The sequence below is a fragment of the Plecotus auritus genome, assembly GCF_963455305.1.
Source record: "Plecotus auritus genome assembly, chromosome: 11".
In the NCBI taxonomy this organism is placed as follows: Eukaryota; Metazoa; Chordata; class Mammalia; order Chiroptera; family Vespertilionidae; genus Plecotus; species Plecotus auritus.
The window spans coordinates 1627127-1642727 of NC_137777.1; the positions used below are offsets into that span (position 1 = coordinate 1627127).

The following is a 15601-nucleotide window of genomic DNA, read 5'->3' on the forward strand; positions in this document are numbered from 1 at the left end:
ACCACCTCATCTGAGAAATACATAAACCCTGAAGTTAGGACACCGTCCCACACTTACGCTGATGGCTCTCACACCTCTGCGCTCACCGGAGGAATGCCTGCGTCACAGAGAAATGGTGGAGTTTAAAAAAGCAGAATTAAAAGTTATTAAACAGCCTTGGACATTCAAAGCAGAACAGCTCTAAAAGATCAAACTAAGAAAGCCTGACTGGCGTGGCTCAGTGGTTGAGCGTGGCCCTAGGAACCAGGAGGTCACGGTTCGATTCCCGGTCAGGGCACGTGCCCGGTTGCGGGCTCGATCCCCAGTAGGAGGCGTGCAGGAGGCAGCTGATCCATGATTCCCTTTCATCATCATGGATATTTCTCTCTCTCCCTCTCCCTTCCTCCCTGAGATCAATAAAAATATATTTTTTTAAATCAAACTAAGTAAATAAAATGTTTGGTTCAGCCCTGGCTGGTTTGGCTCGGTGGATAGAGCGTCGTCCTGTGGACTGAAGAGTCCTGGGTTTGATTCCAGTCAAGGGCACATGCCCAGGGTGCGGGCTCGATCCCCAGTGTTGGATCGGGCCTAAAGCGGCAGTCGGACATCCCCTGAGGGGTCCTGGATTGGAAAGGGTGCAAGCTGGGCTGAGGGGACCCCCCTCCACCCCCGCCCGTGCACAAATTTTGTGCACCGGGCCTCTAGTAAATAAATAAAATGTTTGGTTCATTTTAACATTCATGTGAGTCATACAAGCAGGGCCACTCCAGGAAGCGTAACACGTGTCTTCACGCTCACTCCTTTTTCCTGCTCCTTCTAGTCGTCTCCCCGCCCTCCTCCAAACCCCTAACGGAATCGCAGTCCAGAACAGAAGGCAAAAGGTAGAAGGCAGATAAGGCCGAAACCAGTTTGGCTCAGTGGATAGAGCATCGGCCTGCGGACTGAAGGGTCTCGGGTTCGATTCCGGTCAAGGACATGTACCTTGATTGCGGGCACATCCCCAGTGGGAGGTGTGCAGGAGGCAGCTGATGGATGTTTCTCTCTCATCGATGTTTCTAACTCTCTGTCCCTCTCCCTTCCTCTCTGTAAAATATCAATAACAATAAAATATTTTTTAAAAAAAGGTAGAAGGCAGAGCAGCAGGGCCCTGACCTGGGAGGATGCCGCAGCCTGCTCGGTTCAGGAAGTAGCGCCGCAGTATTTCAGTTCGCTCATCCTGCTCACAGGCACATCTCACACTGAGGCAACTGGCTGGTGTGTGGTAACCGCCCAGAAGCACGGGCGCCTGGCTGCCGGCGGCCAGGCTGAACCCGGCCATTTCCCATCAGAAGAAAAAGGAGGAACGGCCACTTGCCAACGGAGAGGCAGGGAGACAGCTCACCCAACCCACAGAGGGTCAGAGGAGACCGCTCAAAAGGGGGACGCAGCCCTGGCTGGTGTGGCTCAGTGGACAGAACGTCGGCCTGCAGACTGAAGGGTCCCAGGTTCGATTCCCGGTCGGGGCACATGCCCGGGTTGGATCCGCAGTGTGGGGCATGCAGGAGGCAGCCAACCAATGATTCTCTCTCATCACTGATGTTTCTGCCTCCTTCCCCCTTCCTCTCTGAAATCAATTTTTAAAAATACTTTTTTAAAAAGGGGACACAGACATTTGGGGGTTCTAGGAGAAAAGGGGGGGGGGGCGCAATGGCCAAGGAGCAGAGACCAGGAAAGCATGGGCAGATGTAAACCGGTTAATTTCAGTAACACTGAGCTTCTCTTGGCCACGTCCATTCAATCCTGCGGTCTCGGACGCGCAAATGCCTCTCTCTGCTCTCATGGCCTCTCATGGGGTAAAGTCAGGGGCCTCAGAGCACACGGGGCATCGCCTCTAACCAGGAAAAATGGCAGTCACGGACACCCTCGGCCAAGAGAAAAAGAAGAGAGCCGGTTCCCGGACTAAGAAAAAGTGAGGACACACGGAAAAGCAAGGAGGAGAAAGTCCGAAGCCACCGCTCTCCAGGGGCGGGAGGGGCCTGAGCTGTCCCTTGGGCTGACGGGTGGAGAGAAGGGAAAAGGGTGGTGGGACCCCCGCTGCTGGGAGTGAGAAAAACAGCTGTTTTCTTTTTTAAAAAAATATATTTTAATATTTTATTGATTTTTTACAGAGAGGAAGGGAAAGGGATAGAGAGCTAGAGACATGGATGAGAGAGAAACATCGATCAGCTGCCTCCTGCACACCCCCCACTGGGGATGTGCCCGCAACCAAGGTATGTGCCCTTGACCGGATTCGAACCCGGGACCCTTCAGTCCGCAGGCCGACGCTCTATCCCCTGAGCCACACCGGTCAGGGCAAAACAGCTGTTTTCACCGGGAGGCGAAGCACCTAGAGAACGCGGGACGGGACGGGCGCCAGGCTCTCCCTCCCAGGAATCTCTGGACCAACTCCAGCGGGTCCCCACCCCTGAGGGTGCTGCGGGGCGGGGGGAGCTCCCAGGGGCAGCCAATCACAGCTCCACCTCTGGAAGAACACCTGCGGTTCTCGGCACCCGGCAGACTGGAGGAGGCAGCCAGGCCTGGCAGGACCTCGGGCGCCTTGTCCGGCGCGCACCCCGCAGACGTGCAGGGTCCCCGCCCGGGGGTGGGGGGACGGCGCCGCGAGCACGAGGAGGTGGTGCGGGAGTCCTCAGGGACACTGACCCGGGGTGCGCCGGGTCCTGAACCCGCTCAGCAACCGTCGCGCCGCCTGCGTTTCCCCGCGGGGTGCTTACCAGCTCGGGGCCGCGGAGGCTGTCCCGGGGGGCCCCCAGCAGCACGCACAGCTCCAACAGCCCCGAGGGCAGCGCCAGGTGCTGCGGCGCCGCCTCCGCCATGGCTGCTAAGCCGCCGCTGCCTGCGGGGCACACCCGGGGGGGCCCGATTCCGACCTCGCGCCCAGCAGCGCCCCGGAACGCACTACCCGCTGCCGGCCGGATCCGCGAAGAGCGCCGTCCGGGGGGCGGGGCGGGGCGGGGCCTGGAGGGGGCGGGGCCTGAGGTCTGGGGTGGGGCCGGGCCTGGCGGGGGCGGGGTCTGAGGGCTGGAGCGGAGCGGGTAGGAGAGGGGCGGGGTCTGAGGGCTGGGGCGGGGCGGGGCCGGGCGGGGGCGGGGGCGGGGTCTGAGGGCTGGGGCGGGGCGGGGCGGGGGCGGGGCCTGGCGGGGGCAGGGTCTGAGGGCTGGAGCGGAGCGGGTAGGAGAGGGGCGGGCGCAGGGCCCGGTTGGAGCAAGTCATTTCCGAACCGGACCGGCGAGTCCTGGCGCGCGGCCCCCTCCCCGGGGAACCAGAGAAGAAGTGGGCGGGGTCCCCAGATGGGGCCTGGTGACCCGGAGGGACTAAGGTCCCTCAGGCTCCCCTCACCCCGCCCAGCCGCCTCCTCCAGGAAGCCCTCTGGCCCTGCGCCTGGGAGCTGGCTGGGCATGGACAGCAGGAAGGGCGGGAGCAGAAAGGGAGTGGAAAGCTCCATTCCTGGTTAGTAACTCGTGCCAGTTAACCCAAGACTGGCCATGTCCAGTAAGAGGTTGAGTAAAATTCAGCAGGAAGAAAGAATAAAATAAACTAAATTTCAGCAGGAAGCGGGGTGGAGTGCACGCTACTAGAATGGAGCCCTGGGAGCAAAGGACTGGGAAGGGTCCGAGACAGACAGACAGGCCCTTGCCCCGCCAGCTCCAGGCCTGGCTGGGTCTCTATGGACCGTGGGCCTCTCCCAGCCCATCAGGCCAGTGAAACGGGGCTGTCTGCGACCTCCTGGTCCGGCTTCGGAGCCTGGTCATTGGACACAACGGAAGGGGCCGGGGTCCCAGCTGACCTTGGGCAGATCCCGGCTGGACCCTAGCATATGCATCTATAAAAGGAAAAGGGAAATGATTCCAAAGAAACTTGCAGTTCTAATAATCTATTATTTAAAAGCCAGCAGTGCCCAAGAATAACGTCAAAGCTCTGCCATCAGCCGAAGCACAAAAGAACAATAACTAGGAGACAAGTGGAAATGCCTGGGGTGGGGGTGGGGTGGGGGTGGGGTGGGGCAGGCCTGGACCCCGAGGCGAAGGATTCCTGCACCCCTTCCAGCCGCGGCCCCACAGCCTGACTCACAGCGGGATTTGTGTTCCACTTAGTAGTAAGTCACCTCGGGATCCTGAGTCACGCTCAGTCCGTCTGCAGGTGGCCAGGCAGCCAGGGCTCTCCTCCGACTGCTGACAAGCACTTAGTCATTGACTTCAAAAGGACCGATGTGGCCCTGGCTGGTGTGGCTCAGTGGCTAGAGCGCCGGCCTGTGGACTGAAGGGTGCTGGGTTTGATTCCTTTCAAGGGCACATGCCGGGGTTGCTGGCTCAATCCCCAGTAGGGGGCGTGGAGGAGGCAGCCGGTCCATGATTCTCTCTCATCATGGATCTTTCCATCTCTCGCTCCCTCTCCCTTCCTCTCTGACATCAATAAAAATATGCTTTTTAAAAAGGAGAGATGTGCCGGCCAGCGTGGCTCCGTGGTTGAGCGTAGACCGGTGTATGAACCAGGAGGTCACGGTGCGATTCCAGGCCAGGACACATGTCTGGGGAGAAAGCCAGACATGTATGAGCAAAATCTGTCCTTTTAAAAAAACACATTTTAAATGAATGTCAGAGACAGAGGAAGGAAGAGGGAGAGAGAGAGACAGAAACATCCATGATGAGAGAGAAACATTGACGGCTGCCTCCTGCACGCCCCCCACCGGGGATGGAGCCCGAAACCCCAAACCCGAACGCGGTGGGAGAGAACAACAGAATCTTGAGAGACCAGAGGGCAGTGACGACGGAGCATCCAGGCGTGGGCCTGGCCTCAGTGACAAGCCCGGCACACTGAACCCCCCCGGGGACGGGCACCTTGCCCAACCAGCTGAAACCCCATTGTGACAAGTTGTTTTCTCTTTTAAAAATAAATAAGAGGAAGTCACATGCTGGTAAGCGCTGCCCGCCAGGCTCCTGCAGCCTCTGGCTTCAGTGTCTCCTGGGGCTGTGAGGGGTGCACACCCAGCAGGTCCGAATCCCTGGGGGCGGTTCCAGGAACCCCTCGGTCACCTGCAGGGCCGGGCTGGCAGCCGGAGCCCCACAGGCAGCCCAGCCAGCGGAGGAGCAGCCAACCCTGTATCCGTCGTAAAACGGGAGTCCTGGGCCTTCCCTCTCCCAAATAAACACGTTTCCTTCTGCTCGGCAAACGCCTTCTGAGCGCCCACTGTGTGCTGGCCACCGTCGTGCCTGACAGAGCTGGCACGTAGTAGGGGCTGACGATCTGCGGGTGAATTACCATCTGACCCGGCCCAGCGCCCACAGGCTGGGTGACCCCGCCCTGTGCACATGGGTTCCCAGCACACCCGGGTGCACACGAGTATTTTTTTTTAAATATATTTTATTGATTTTTTACAGAGAGGAAGGCAGAGGGATAGAGAGTCAGAAACATTGATGGGAGAGAAACATCCATCAGCTGCCTCCTGCACACCTCCTACTGGGGATGTGCCCGCAACCAAGGTACATGCCCTTGACCGGAATCGAACCCGGGACCCTTCAGTCTGCAGGCTGACGCTCTATCCACTGAGCCAAACCAGTCAGGGCTGCACACGAGTATTTGATGAATAAGAGAATCCAGTTCCACTGCCCATCGGTGCGGGCCCATCTGTGCAGTGGGTGCCATTCAACAGCCACTCAGCAAACCTGAGGCCAAGGAAAAGAATCGGATCCCAGCAAAACACACCGAGACACCATTTAACAGAGTCCGCGCTTGGGCAAAACACACATACACAAAGAGGCTATTAAAGAAAGCGAGGGCCTGGCCGGTGTGGCTCAGTGGTTGAGCATTGACCCATGAACCAGGAGGTCACGGTTCGATTCCCGGTCAGGGCACATGCCTGGGTTGCAGGCTCCAGTGTGGGGCTAGCAGGAGGCAGCCGACCCATGATTCTCTCTCATCATTGATGTTTCTCTCTCTCCCTCTCCCTTCCTCTCTGAAATCAATAAAAATATATATGCTCTTTTTTTTTTAAAGAACAGCAAGGGATGGCGACACACGTTCAGGAGGGGAGGGGTCCGGGTGGCCCTCTGACGCTTCAGCGGGTGGGGCAGGGTGTTCATGGTATAGTGGAACTCGTTCTTTGTAAACATGAAAAACTTCCTCAGAGAAAAAGAGGCAACCCATGGTCTGGCCTGTTTCCGGAACATTGTTGTAGTCAAACAATGTGGCTGCTGTGGGCTGTCCCGGGGGCCCCACACTGGTGGCCGGGAGGGTGCCCTGGACCAAGGCTGTCTCCCACTCTCAGGGACAACACTCAGAGGGTCTCGCTTAGAGCGAATCCTCAGAGGGAAGGATGACAGGCGGAGAGGCTGCAGGGCTGTGGGGCAGAGCCGCCGGGTCCCACGCGCCGGGGGCGGGGGGTGAGGGGTGGCCACACTTGCCCTTTGCTGTGAAGAAAGACAGGAAGCTGCGGTCCAGCTGTGGTCCAGCTGCTGCTGCGCGCCAGGCAGGGAGGAAGGGGACAGATGTGAGAACTCTCTTAACCCACCCCGACTGGGAATCAAGACAAATACCAACAGGCAGCTGACCGTAAGGGGGTGGGAAAGGAGAAGTCAGGTACCCAGCGGCACTCGAGGGCCCAAGAGAGAAAGAAGCCCAAGGTTATTCAAGGTTATTTTCCTCTGCACCTGCCGGTCCTGCCGCCCTGAAATGTCCTTTTCCCTCTTCTGCCCAGACAACGGACTCTCCTTTCATTGGCTCAAATGCTGCCTCCTCCAGGAAGCCCTCTCTGCTTTGCCTGTCCAGGTGGGAGTGGCCGCCCCCCCTCCCCCATCCCATCACTCCTCTTGGGCCCTCCTCATGGCCCTTTGACCGTGAACGCCACATGGGCGGGTCCTGCCCTCTGTGCCTGCCCTGGGGCCTCCCCCTGACTAACTGACCTGACCCCTCACTTGTTTCTGGCTCCAGAGCCTTAGTCTAGTCCAGCCTTGGGCAAACTACGGCCCGCGGGCCGGATCCAGCTGTTCTATCCGGTTCTCTTGCTCTCCCCTCCGCTCCTTTACTTTGAATTTATATTAGTTCACACAAGCACTCCATCCATGCTTTTGTTCCGGCCCTCTGGTCCAGTTTAAGAACCCATTGTGGCCCTCGAGTCAAAAAGTTTGCCCACCCCTGGTCTAGTCCCATCTCACCTGGCACTTCCTGGGAGACAGGACAGCCCTGGACTCTCCCCTCTTCGGGACCCTCTGCAGGCTTGCAAGGTGTGGCCGGGGCAGACACACAGGGGCAGGGCCGATGGCAATGATGCGGATTGCTCCCCTGATGGGCGTGGGGAGTCTGTCCAGGGTGGATTTGTTGAAAACCAGCCCTGGCTTTGGGCCCAAGACATTTTCACTACCTGAAATTTCAGGCGGTTCTTCCGTTTGCTCAGCGGTGAAGAGTACCCCGCCCCCACGCTGAATGCTAGCTTTCAAGGGATCTGGGGCCTCTTGGCCAAACTCCCATCAACTCACACTCCCCGGGGCCCTGTGAAAGGTCAAAGCTCCGTCCCCCAGGTCATCCCACAGCCCTTGGTAAGCACCCCGCTGGGTGGGCAATGCTGGCTCCAGCCCAGGACTGAATGGAGCATGGAGGGGAGTCTTGGAGAGGAGAGAGGGGCTCAGGCCAGACGGGAAACACTGCCTCCCCCGGATACACCTCCAGACAGAAGGCGTCCCCTCCCAGGGCTCTCCACGGGGCCGGGCGGCCAGGCTGCACCCACCCACGGAGAAGGCACAGCCTCACGCCCGCAGGAAGTGGCCTGGGGCCGCTGGCAGCTCAGCCTCCACCACAAACACCTCTGGGCCCCCTGGGGCTGCTCAGGGCTCTGCTGTCCCGGCTCCATCGCTCTTCCCCTGCAAGCCCAAGGCCTGGCTGCCCCGGGTCAAGGAGGGCCAGAGGCCTGGGGCCCGGCCCCATTGCTTCTCCTCCAGCTGGCCACCGATGCAGCCACCCACACCACTGCCAGGTGCGTGCACATGTGTGGGCATGTGTGTGAGCGTGTGAGTGAGTGTGAGTGTATGAGCATGTGTGAGTGTGTGAGCGCGTGTGAATGTAAGCATGTGAGTGTGTGAGCGTGTGAGTGTGAGCATGTGAGTGTGAGCGTGTGTGAGCATGTGTGAGTGTGTGAATGTGAGCGTGTGTGAGCATGTGTGAGTGTGAGCATGTGAGTGTGAGCATGTGTGAGCATGTGTGAGTGTATGAGTGTGAGCGTGTGTGAGCATGTGAGTGTGTGTGAGTGTGAGTGTGCGTGAGTGTGAGCATGTGAGTATGAGTGTGTGTGAGTGTGAGTGTGTGTGTCAGGTGGGGAAGGGACATTGAGAGACGTTCTGTGGAGTGTGGGCCGGATGAAGGTGGTTCCTGGAACCAGGGTCCCCCTCCGCCCCCCCCAGCCCCACAGTTTCCCATTTGGCCTTGACCTGGAGACATTCTGTTCAAGGCCCTGGAGCCCCTGCAGGTCCCGCAGGCAGACCCTGGGGAAGGAAGGGCGCTCCCATTTCCGGCATCTCGGAACGGCCCAGCCAGGGCGCGGCCGCAGCAGAGTCCTGTCCGGCAGGGAAGTCTGGGGACCGGACGTCGCCTCAGATTAGTCCCATCAAAGCGACAGGAGGGCCCGCTGGGCAGGCGGCCAAGGGCGGCTGTTTCAACTGCACGGCCCTGGCCGCCGTGGGCTCGGAGCCGCAGCTCCGGGTTCAGGAGCTCCTTCCCGCCCTGAGGTCAGGCCCTGCAGAGGGCGTGCTGCAGCCCAGGAGGGTGCCCTGCCCGCAGGCTGCCCCCCTCGGCCGGGGCTGTGGGCGGTGGTGTCTACTGCTCCGCGGACCTGGGTGTCAGTCCCCAGCCCCCGGACAAGGGTCACAGGAACCGGCGGGGGCCTCGCAGCGCCCCCACACCTGCCAGCACCCCGCCACGCCCTGCGCGGGGTCTGCTCCGAATGGGTGTCGAGGACTTCGCCGGGAGAATGTAAACATCCTGTTACTAACTGCACAGCGATCACATGTTGAGGTGACACATCTTAGATGTGCTGAGCTAAACAGAATGGGTATTTTTAGATTTTTAAATTGATTTTTAGAGAGAGAGGAAGGGAGAGGGCGAGAGAGAAACATCGATTGGCTGCCTCCTGCGCGGCCCCACCCGGGACGGAGACCACAGCCAGCATGTGCCCCGCCTGGGGATCCAACTGGCAACCTCTCAGTGCGCGGAGCGACGCCCAACCTACTGAGCCACACCAGCCAGGGCAATAGAATGTCCTAGAAAAATCCATCACACACATTGCTTCCACTGGGTTAACATGGCTGCTAAGGCTCCTGTGGCTGAGCTGGTTACCGCCCAGCGCCGGTCCTGAAAGGCCGCCTGGGGAGAAGCCTGCGGATGCCCCAAACTCACATTAACTGGGCGCTTACGAAGGTCGGGGTGCAGGACACGTCAGCCAGGTGCCCGCCTCTGCACCTCGCAGAAGGCCAGGTACGCTGCCCCAGGCCACGCTCCAAGGTGGGGGGTTGGGGGGGGCATAACGAGGCCGAGACCCAGGTCGGGGAGCCCTCAGGCCTTGGCCGTGAGGTGCGGCTGGCTGCGTGGGGGGCCTTTCCCCCCCGGAGACCGGAGACCGTGGCTGGAGGCTCCGCCAGGCGGTCCTTCTCCCCGCCCGAGGGGCCACCTCGTGTCACTGCTTCTCGGAGTCAAGCGGAGGCGGCCGAGGGGGACACTGACTGGGGTGGGTGCACACACACGGGGCCCAGCTCCCTCCCCCCAGCACAGACCCGAGGCGGGAGGACGGAGGCCTGGCTGCACCTGCCTCTCAGCCGCTTCGAAAGGACAAAGGACGGGACGGGACGGAGAGGCTCCAGTGGCCCGAGCCCTGCTCCTTCCCTCGAGAACACGCTCTTTACAACTTTTAAAAACTGTTCTTACTGACGTCAGAGGACGGCAGAGGGAGAGGGAGAGAAACAGCAATGATGAGAGAGAATCATCGATTCTCTGGGCTGCCTGCTGGGGATGGAGCCCACAACCCGGGCATGTGCCCTGACGGGGAATCGAACCGTGACCTCCTGGGTCATAGGTCGCCGTTCACCCCCTGAGCCCCGCCACCGGGTGTTCATCCATTTTGTAGAGGAGGAGCCTGACCTGGGGGGCGGGGGGGGAGAGAGTGACTGGCGGGTCGATGGACAAGGCAGAACTCGAGCTGCCCTGACGCTGGTGCCCCTCCCCCAGCCCAGACGTGCCAGTCACCGTGGCAACGTGGGCACGCACAACAGGACAGCAAGGAAACAGCTTGGGGGGGGTGGGCGTGAGTGGGGTTCCCTAACCCCCTCTGAAACCCAGCATGGGGCCTTCCCTGTTCCCGGTGTGACCATCACCTGCTCGGGAGCGTGCACACCCTCTGGGACTCAGTGTCCTCACCTGCGAAATGGGTTGGTTGGGTTGGGTGGGGCTGTGCCAGCCTCGGAGACACCCCCCCACCCCCACCCCTGTGCTTGCCCCTGGGATTCTGGCACTGTCCACTCGGTGGCCTCCGACCTGTTCTGTTTGTTTTTAACCCTCTCCTCCCCACAAACGGCGGGGAGGTCCCAGAAGAGCTGCCTGAGCCCCTGGGCGCGCTGCAGGAGATAGTTCTGTGGTTCGAGAAGCTCCGGGACCAGGCGGGAGCCCATGGGAGCGAAAGGGGAAGCACCTGTGATGTCATGCTTCCTTGCTTCCTTCCTGTCCGGTGTGGCCGCCCTCCCCCACCCCAGCACCCACTCCCACACAGCCCTTGGCCAGCACCCCCAGAAACTAGGCAGAGGAGACAGTGCAGACTCTGGCGTTGCTGTCCCACCTCCTGGGGTCCCAGCATCAGAGGCAGACAAAAACCAGAAATAAGACTTTGGTCCAAAACTTGCAGGAAAAGAGAAACCCTGAAAGTTCAAGAGGGCTTGTCCCCCCCAGACAGGCCCGGTGAGGCTGGGGCTTCCGACAGGCAGCTCCCCGCTGCCCCACAAGCCTGTTCTAGGAGGACCTGGCTCCCCAAGGCCCCCACGGGGTCTGCCCTGTTCCGCCACTACCAGGAGGACACTTAGGTGCCGCCCGCGTGGCTCAGTGGTAGAGTGTCCACTGCACCAGGAGGTCACAGCACAGGCCCAGGTTGTGGGCTCCATCCCCAGTGTGGGGCGTGCGGGAGGCAGCCGATCAGTGATCCTCTCTCATCAATGATGTTTCTCTCTCTCTCCCTCTTCCTTCCTCTCTGAAATAAAAAATATATATATAAAAAATATTTTTATTGATTTCAGAGAGGAAGGGAGAGAGAGAGAGAAACATCAATGATGAGAGAGAACCATGGATCGGCCGAGCCCCCAACCAAACCCACAACCCAGGCATATGCCCCCGACCAGAATCAAACCCGTGACCCCTCGGTCCGCACGCCTACGCTCTGTCCACTGAGCCAAGCTGGCTAGGGCAAAAAAATATATTTTTTAAATAAAATAAAAAGATACATAAACGTATTTCTCTTGCCTACACGAGAGACTCAGCCGTGGGCAAACTACGGCCCGTGGAGCTGAAAGAGCGGAAGGTTCTCTTGCTCTCCCCTCCGCTCCTTTACTTTGAATTTATATTAGTTCACACAAACACTCCATCCATGCTTTTGTTCCGGCCCTCCGGTCCAGTTTAAGAACCCATTGTGGCCCTCGAGTCAAAAAGTTTGCCCACCCCTGGCTAGGTGCTGGGTCGTCTGGAACCCTTGGGCTCGGATGTTGGCGCGACGCAGAGATGAGGATGAAAACAGCGCCAGCTGAGGAAGGACGGGGACTGGCCCTCGGGCTGGTTTGGGGAGCACCAAGCACTTGATTAAAGGGATGGGGTGCCGGCTGACGCTGCCACTCACAGCTTCCCGCCATGCCGGACACATGACCACACGTGGCACCCTGGTAGGTGGCGGGCTCACAGGAGCCTGACCCTCCCTGCACGCACCTGCTTTGGGGGTGGCGGGGGGAGACCCCTCGTCCTCGGGTGCCTGCTCAGGCTGCCTGGAGAATGCTGGTGCCCCTGTGGCTCTCCTGGCCGCAGGCCCAGCGCTGCCCATAGTGTCATAGGCAGCTAGAGGGACAGGAGCAGAGCAAGGACGAGGGGCCAGCCACGGAGGTCACCTCGGCGGAAAGGCCCGGGTGCCTGGCCAGGGGCAAAACTTGGAAAACAAGGACTTCACTCCCAGGGTGACCTCTCCTCCCTGGCAGGTCGCAGGTCATGTGGTTCCGACCCCCTGACCTTTCCCCCCTGGAGATAACACCTGGGCCTCAGTTGTATTTCAGCTCCAGGCCCAGAACAGCGGCCGAACCAGGCCAGGGACACCACGGCTGCCTCAGGCCAGCTGCCCGGTGCCGGCCCTGCCCTGGGGCCGCCAGTGCATTGGGGGAGCCCCGGACCGGGAGCACACACCTTGGGCGCGGCCCCATGTTCTGCCGAACCTCCTCTGAGACCTGCCCTGAGAGTCCCAGCTGCAGGAGAGAAATAAACACCCTCAGGACCCAGGGCCCAGCGGGCGCTCTCCCTCTGGGGTGGTGCTGGTGCCATTCCTTCCTCCCTCTCTCCTCCCCCCGCGGCTGCATCTGCTGGACGCCCAGGGATCCCGCCAGACTTGTGACCAGGGCAGCAGCGGGCCGCGGCAGCTCATCCCAGGCTCACCCCCGGGGCCTGTCTCCAAGGCCCCCTTTTCTCGGACTCCCCAGGGAGCCAGAGCAGCCGGCCTGGGTGCTCCTGTGGCTTCTTGTGCCCTTCCTTGTTTCCCTGTCCTGGGTGTGGCTCTGCTGCGGCCCGTACATTCCTGCTCGCCTTGCTGCATTTTCTCTCTTGACTCAATGCTTTCCTGCAAGAAGGCAAGAACCGAGGGCTCGTCGGTGTGCTGGCAACAGTTCCGCCCTTCCTTTCCCCTCATCTAAACTTAGATACCGGCCAGCCGGCCAGGCACCGCGGGCAGAGATGCTGTGCTCAGCCGGAAGCCAGGCGGTGCCCCCGGGACAGCTAGGCTGGGAGGCCCCAGGGTGGGGAGCCGGGGCCCAGCCCCTGTCACCTACACACCACACACTCACCCTGGCAGCCGGGCCTCGGCTCCAGACCAGATGTGGGGTGCAGCTGGATGGGCTTGCAGAGCAACTCGCAATGCCCGCCCCCCCACCCCCCGCAGGCTATTTTGAGGTCCCCGTGTAGACATCCACACCATGACTTGTGGGTGGGAGGGGAGGTTGGATGGCAGAGCCTCAGGCACTGAGCTGGCCCAGCTCTGTAAATGCAGGTGTGTTTCGTTCATTTTCCCACCCCAGGCCTAACAATGCCTGCCACATAGTAGGTGCTCAGTAAGTGGATGAATAACAGACACGGGGGGTAGACTGCCAGGCAGCAGGGGGATTGCGGGGGGGGGGGGTGTGTTTTTTTCTTTTTTCTTAGTTTTAAGTATTTTTTCTGTAATTAGATAGAATTTCTAATGTGAGGGGGAAAACCCACTTATTTCAAAACCTTGTCACTACACAGCCAGTGTGGCCACAGGGAAATGAAGGGGCTTTTGGCCAAAAGCAGCCCAGGGGTCCCGTAGGGTCACCATGACCAACGTGACACGGGCACGTGGTGGCCCCGATGTGGACAGGGCCTGGAAAGAACCAAGCAGTGGGGGCCTGGGGGGGGTGCTTTCCTCTCTGCGGTCACACTGCCGGGCAATCCATTCAATTCAGGAAGGAAGCCGGGCTGGCCTCAGCGTGTGGGCTGTGGGGGAGCCTTGCTTTTCCCAGCTGTGAAGTGGGGTAAGGGCACAGCCCTCTGGCTCTTCTGAGAAGTGACTGGGGCCACCCCAGGCTTGGGACCCGCCGTGTGCGGGGGGCGGCCTCACTTCCTTCCCCTTTTCATGCCCCGCTGCTCGCAGGATCAGGCAGGACTTGGCCGGTGCTTGCTGACTGTCTGCAAGGGCAGAGCCTGCACCGCTGCCCACGGCCGGAGAAGGGCTGGCCCGAGCTGGGGGACGGGAGGGTGGCAGAGTGAGCCAGGGTCCTCGGCCTGGCTGCGCACCGCTCTGTAAAGTGGCACAGCAGAGCCGACCCCTCAGAGCTTCTGATGGGTGGCTGTGCCCAGAGGACCCTCTGTGCCCAGCCCCTCCCGCGGGACCCACCGCTCGGCCTCCAGCCTCCGCTGCCCTTTCTCCCACCCGCTTTCTGCCAGGCCCTCGGTGAAGACGGGCCTCCAGTGCCCGTTTTATTTCAGAGCAGTTTGGGAGACGAGGGGAAATATAAGGCAGAGCTTTGGGGAGTTAGAGCGCATCTACATGTTAAACTGCTCCGTGCTCACAGCTCACAAACACGCTCCTGTTGTAACTTTGGTACAAGTACGGCACCCTCACCGACAGCAGAGGCCACGTTCACCACGTGGTCACCACTGTGGCTCCTAGGAGACTTCGAAAATACTAGTTGGATGAATGGATGGATTGACAGGGTAGATAGGTGGATAAATGTATGAGTGGGTAGATGGAATGGGTGATGGATGGATGGATGGTTGGATGGATGGATGGATGGATGGATGGATGGATGGATGGTTAGATGGATGGATGGATGGATGGATGGATGGATGGATGGATGGTTAGATTGATGGATGGATGGATGGATGGATGGATGGATGGATGGATGGATGGTTAGATGGATGGTTAGATGGATGGATGGATGGATGGATGGATGGATGGATGGATGGATTGATGGATGGATGGATGGATGGATGGATGGTTAGATGGATGGATGGATGGATGGATGGATGGATGGATGGTTAGATTGATGGATGGATGGATGGATGGATGGATGGATGGATAGATGGTTAGATTGATGGATGGATGGATGGATGGTTTGATGGATGGATGGATGGGTGGATGGATGGATGGATGGATGGTTAGATTGATGGATGGATGGATGGATGGTTAGATTGATGGATGGATGGATGGATGGATGGTTGGAGAGTACATGGATAGACGGATGGATGGATGAGGGGTAGATGGAATGGACAATGGATGGTAGGCAGATGGGTGGATGGGGGAGTTGGTGAATGGAGGGGTAGCTGGACAGGTGAGAGTTTAAGTCACCTGCTCAGAGCTTGTCAACGGCAGAGCTGGCCAGGGTCTGACTTCAAGTCCAGACTCTTCCTACTTCTCCCCTGGGGTCTTTGCCTTCCTCACGCACCCCCAGCATGTCCACATTCACTGGATCTACATGTCAGCGACCCCCACACTCATGTCCCTGCCCTGTCCTTCCCCTGAGCCCAGCATCTTCTATCTCAGAGTGTTAATTTCTCCCTCTGGACATGTCAGGGGCAGGGCCAGACTCAGGGACACGCACTGTGCACAGTCACATAGGCCCCCGCTCGGAAGGGCCCCCCCTGTCGTGGGCTTTGCTGTCACCTCGTGGTGGGACAATGAGGGAGCCCGTGAGCAGACGGGACCCCTGCATGTGTGTAGTTCTGGTTCCGTGGGCCCCGGGAGCATGTGGTGTTTGCGGTGTCACTTGGGCATGGAATCCCACAGGAGCTCAGCAAGACCCGGCGTGATGGCTTCTGTGCAGGAGAGGCGTGGCCTGCGCGTGCCAGGAGTGACAAG

The 15601-nt window shown here is 59.7% G+C and overlaps 1 protein-coding gene across 2 annotated transcripts in view; it reads right to left on the reverse strand.

The window, feature by feature from the left end:
• DENND3 (DENN domain containing 3) overlaps positions 1–2923 on the reverse strand; it is a 33953-nt gene extending 31030 nt beyond the window's left edge. For both annotated transcript variants that reach the window (XM_080646123.1, XM_080646124.1), the window contains exon 1: positions 2730–2923. In XM_080646123.1, the coding sequence (XP_080502249.1) occupies positions 2730–2831 (102 nt within the window). In that variant the 5' untranslated portion in view covers positions 2832–2923. The remainder of the gene's footprint in view (positions 1–2729) is intronic.
• Positions 2924–15601: the final 12678 nt, after the last annotated feature.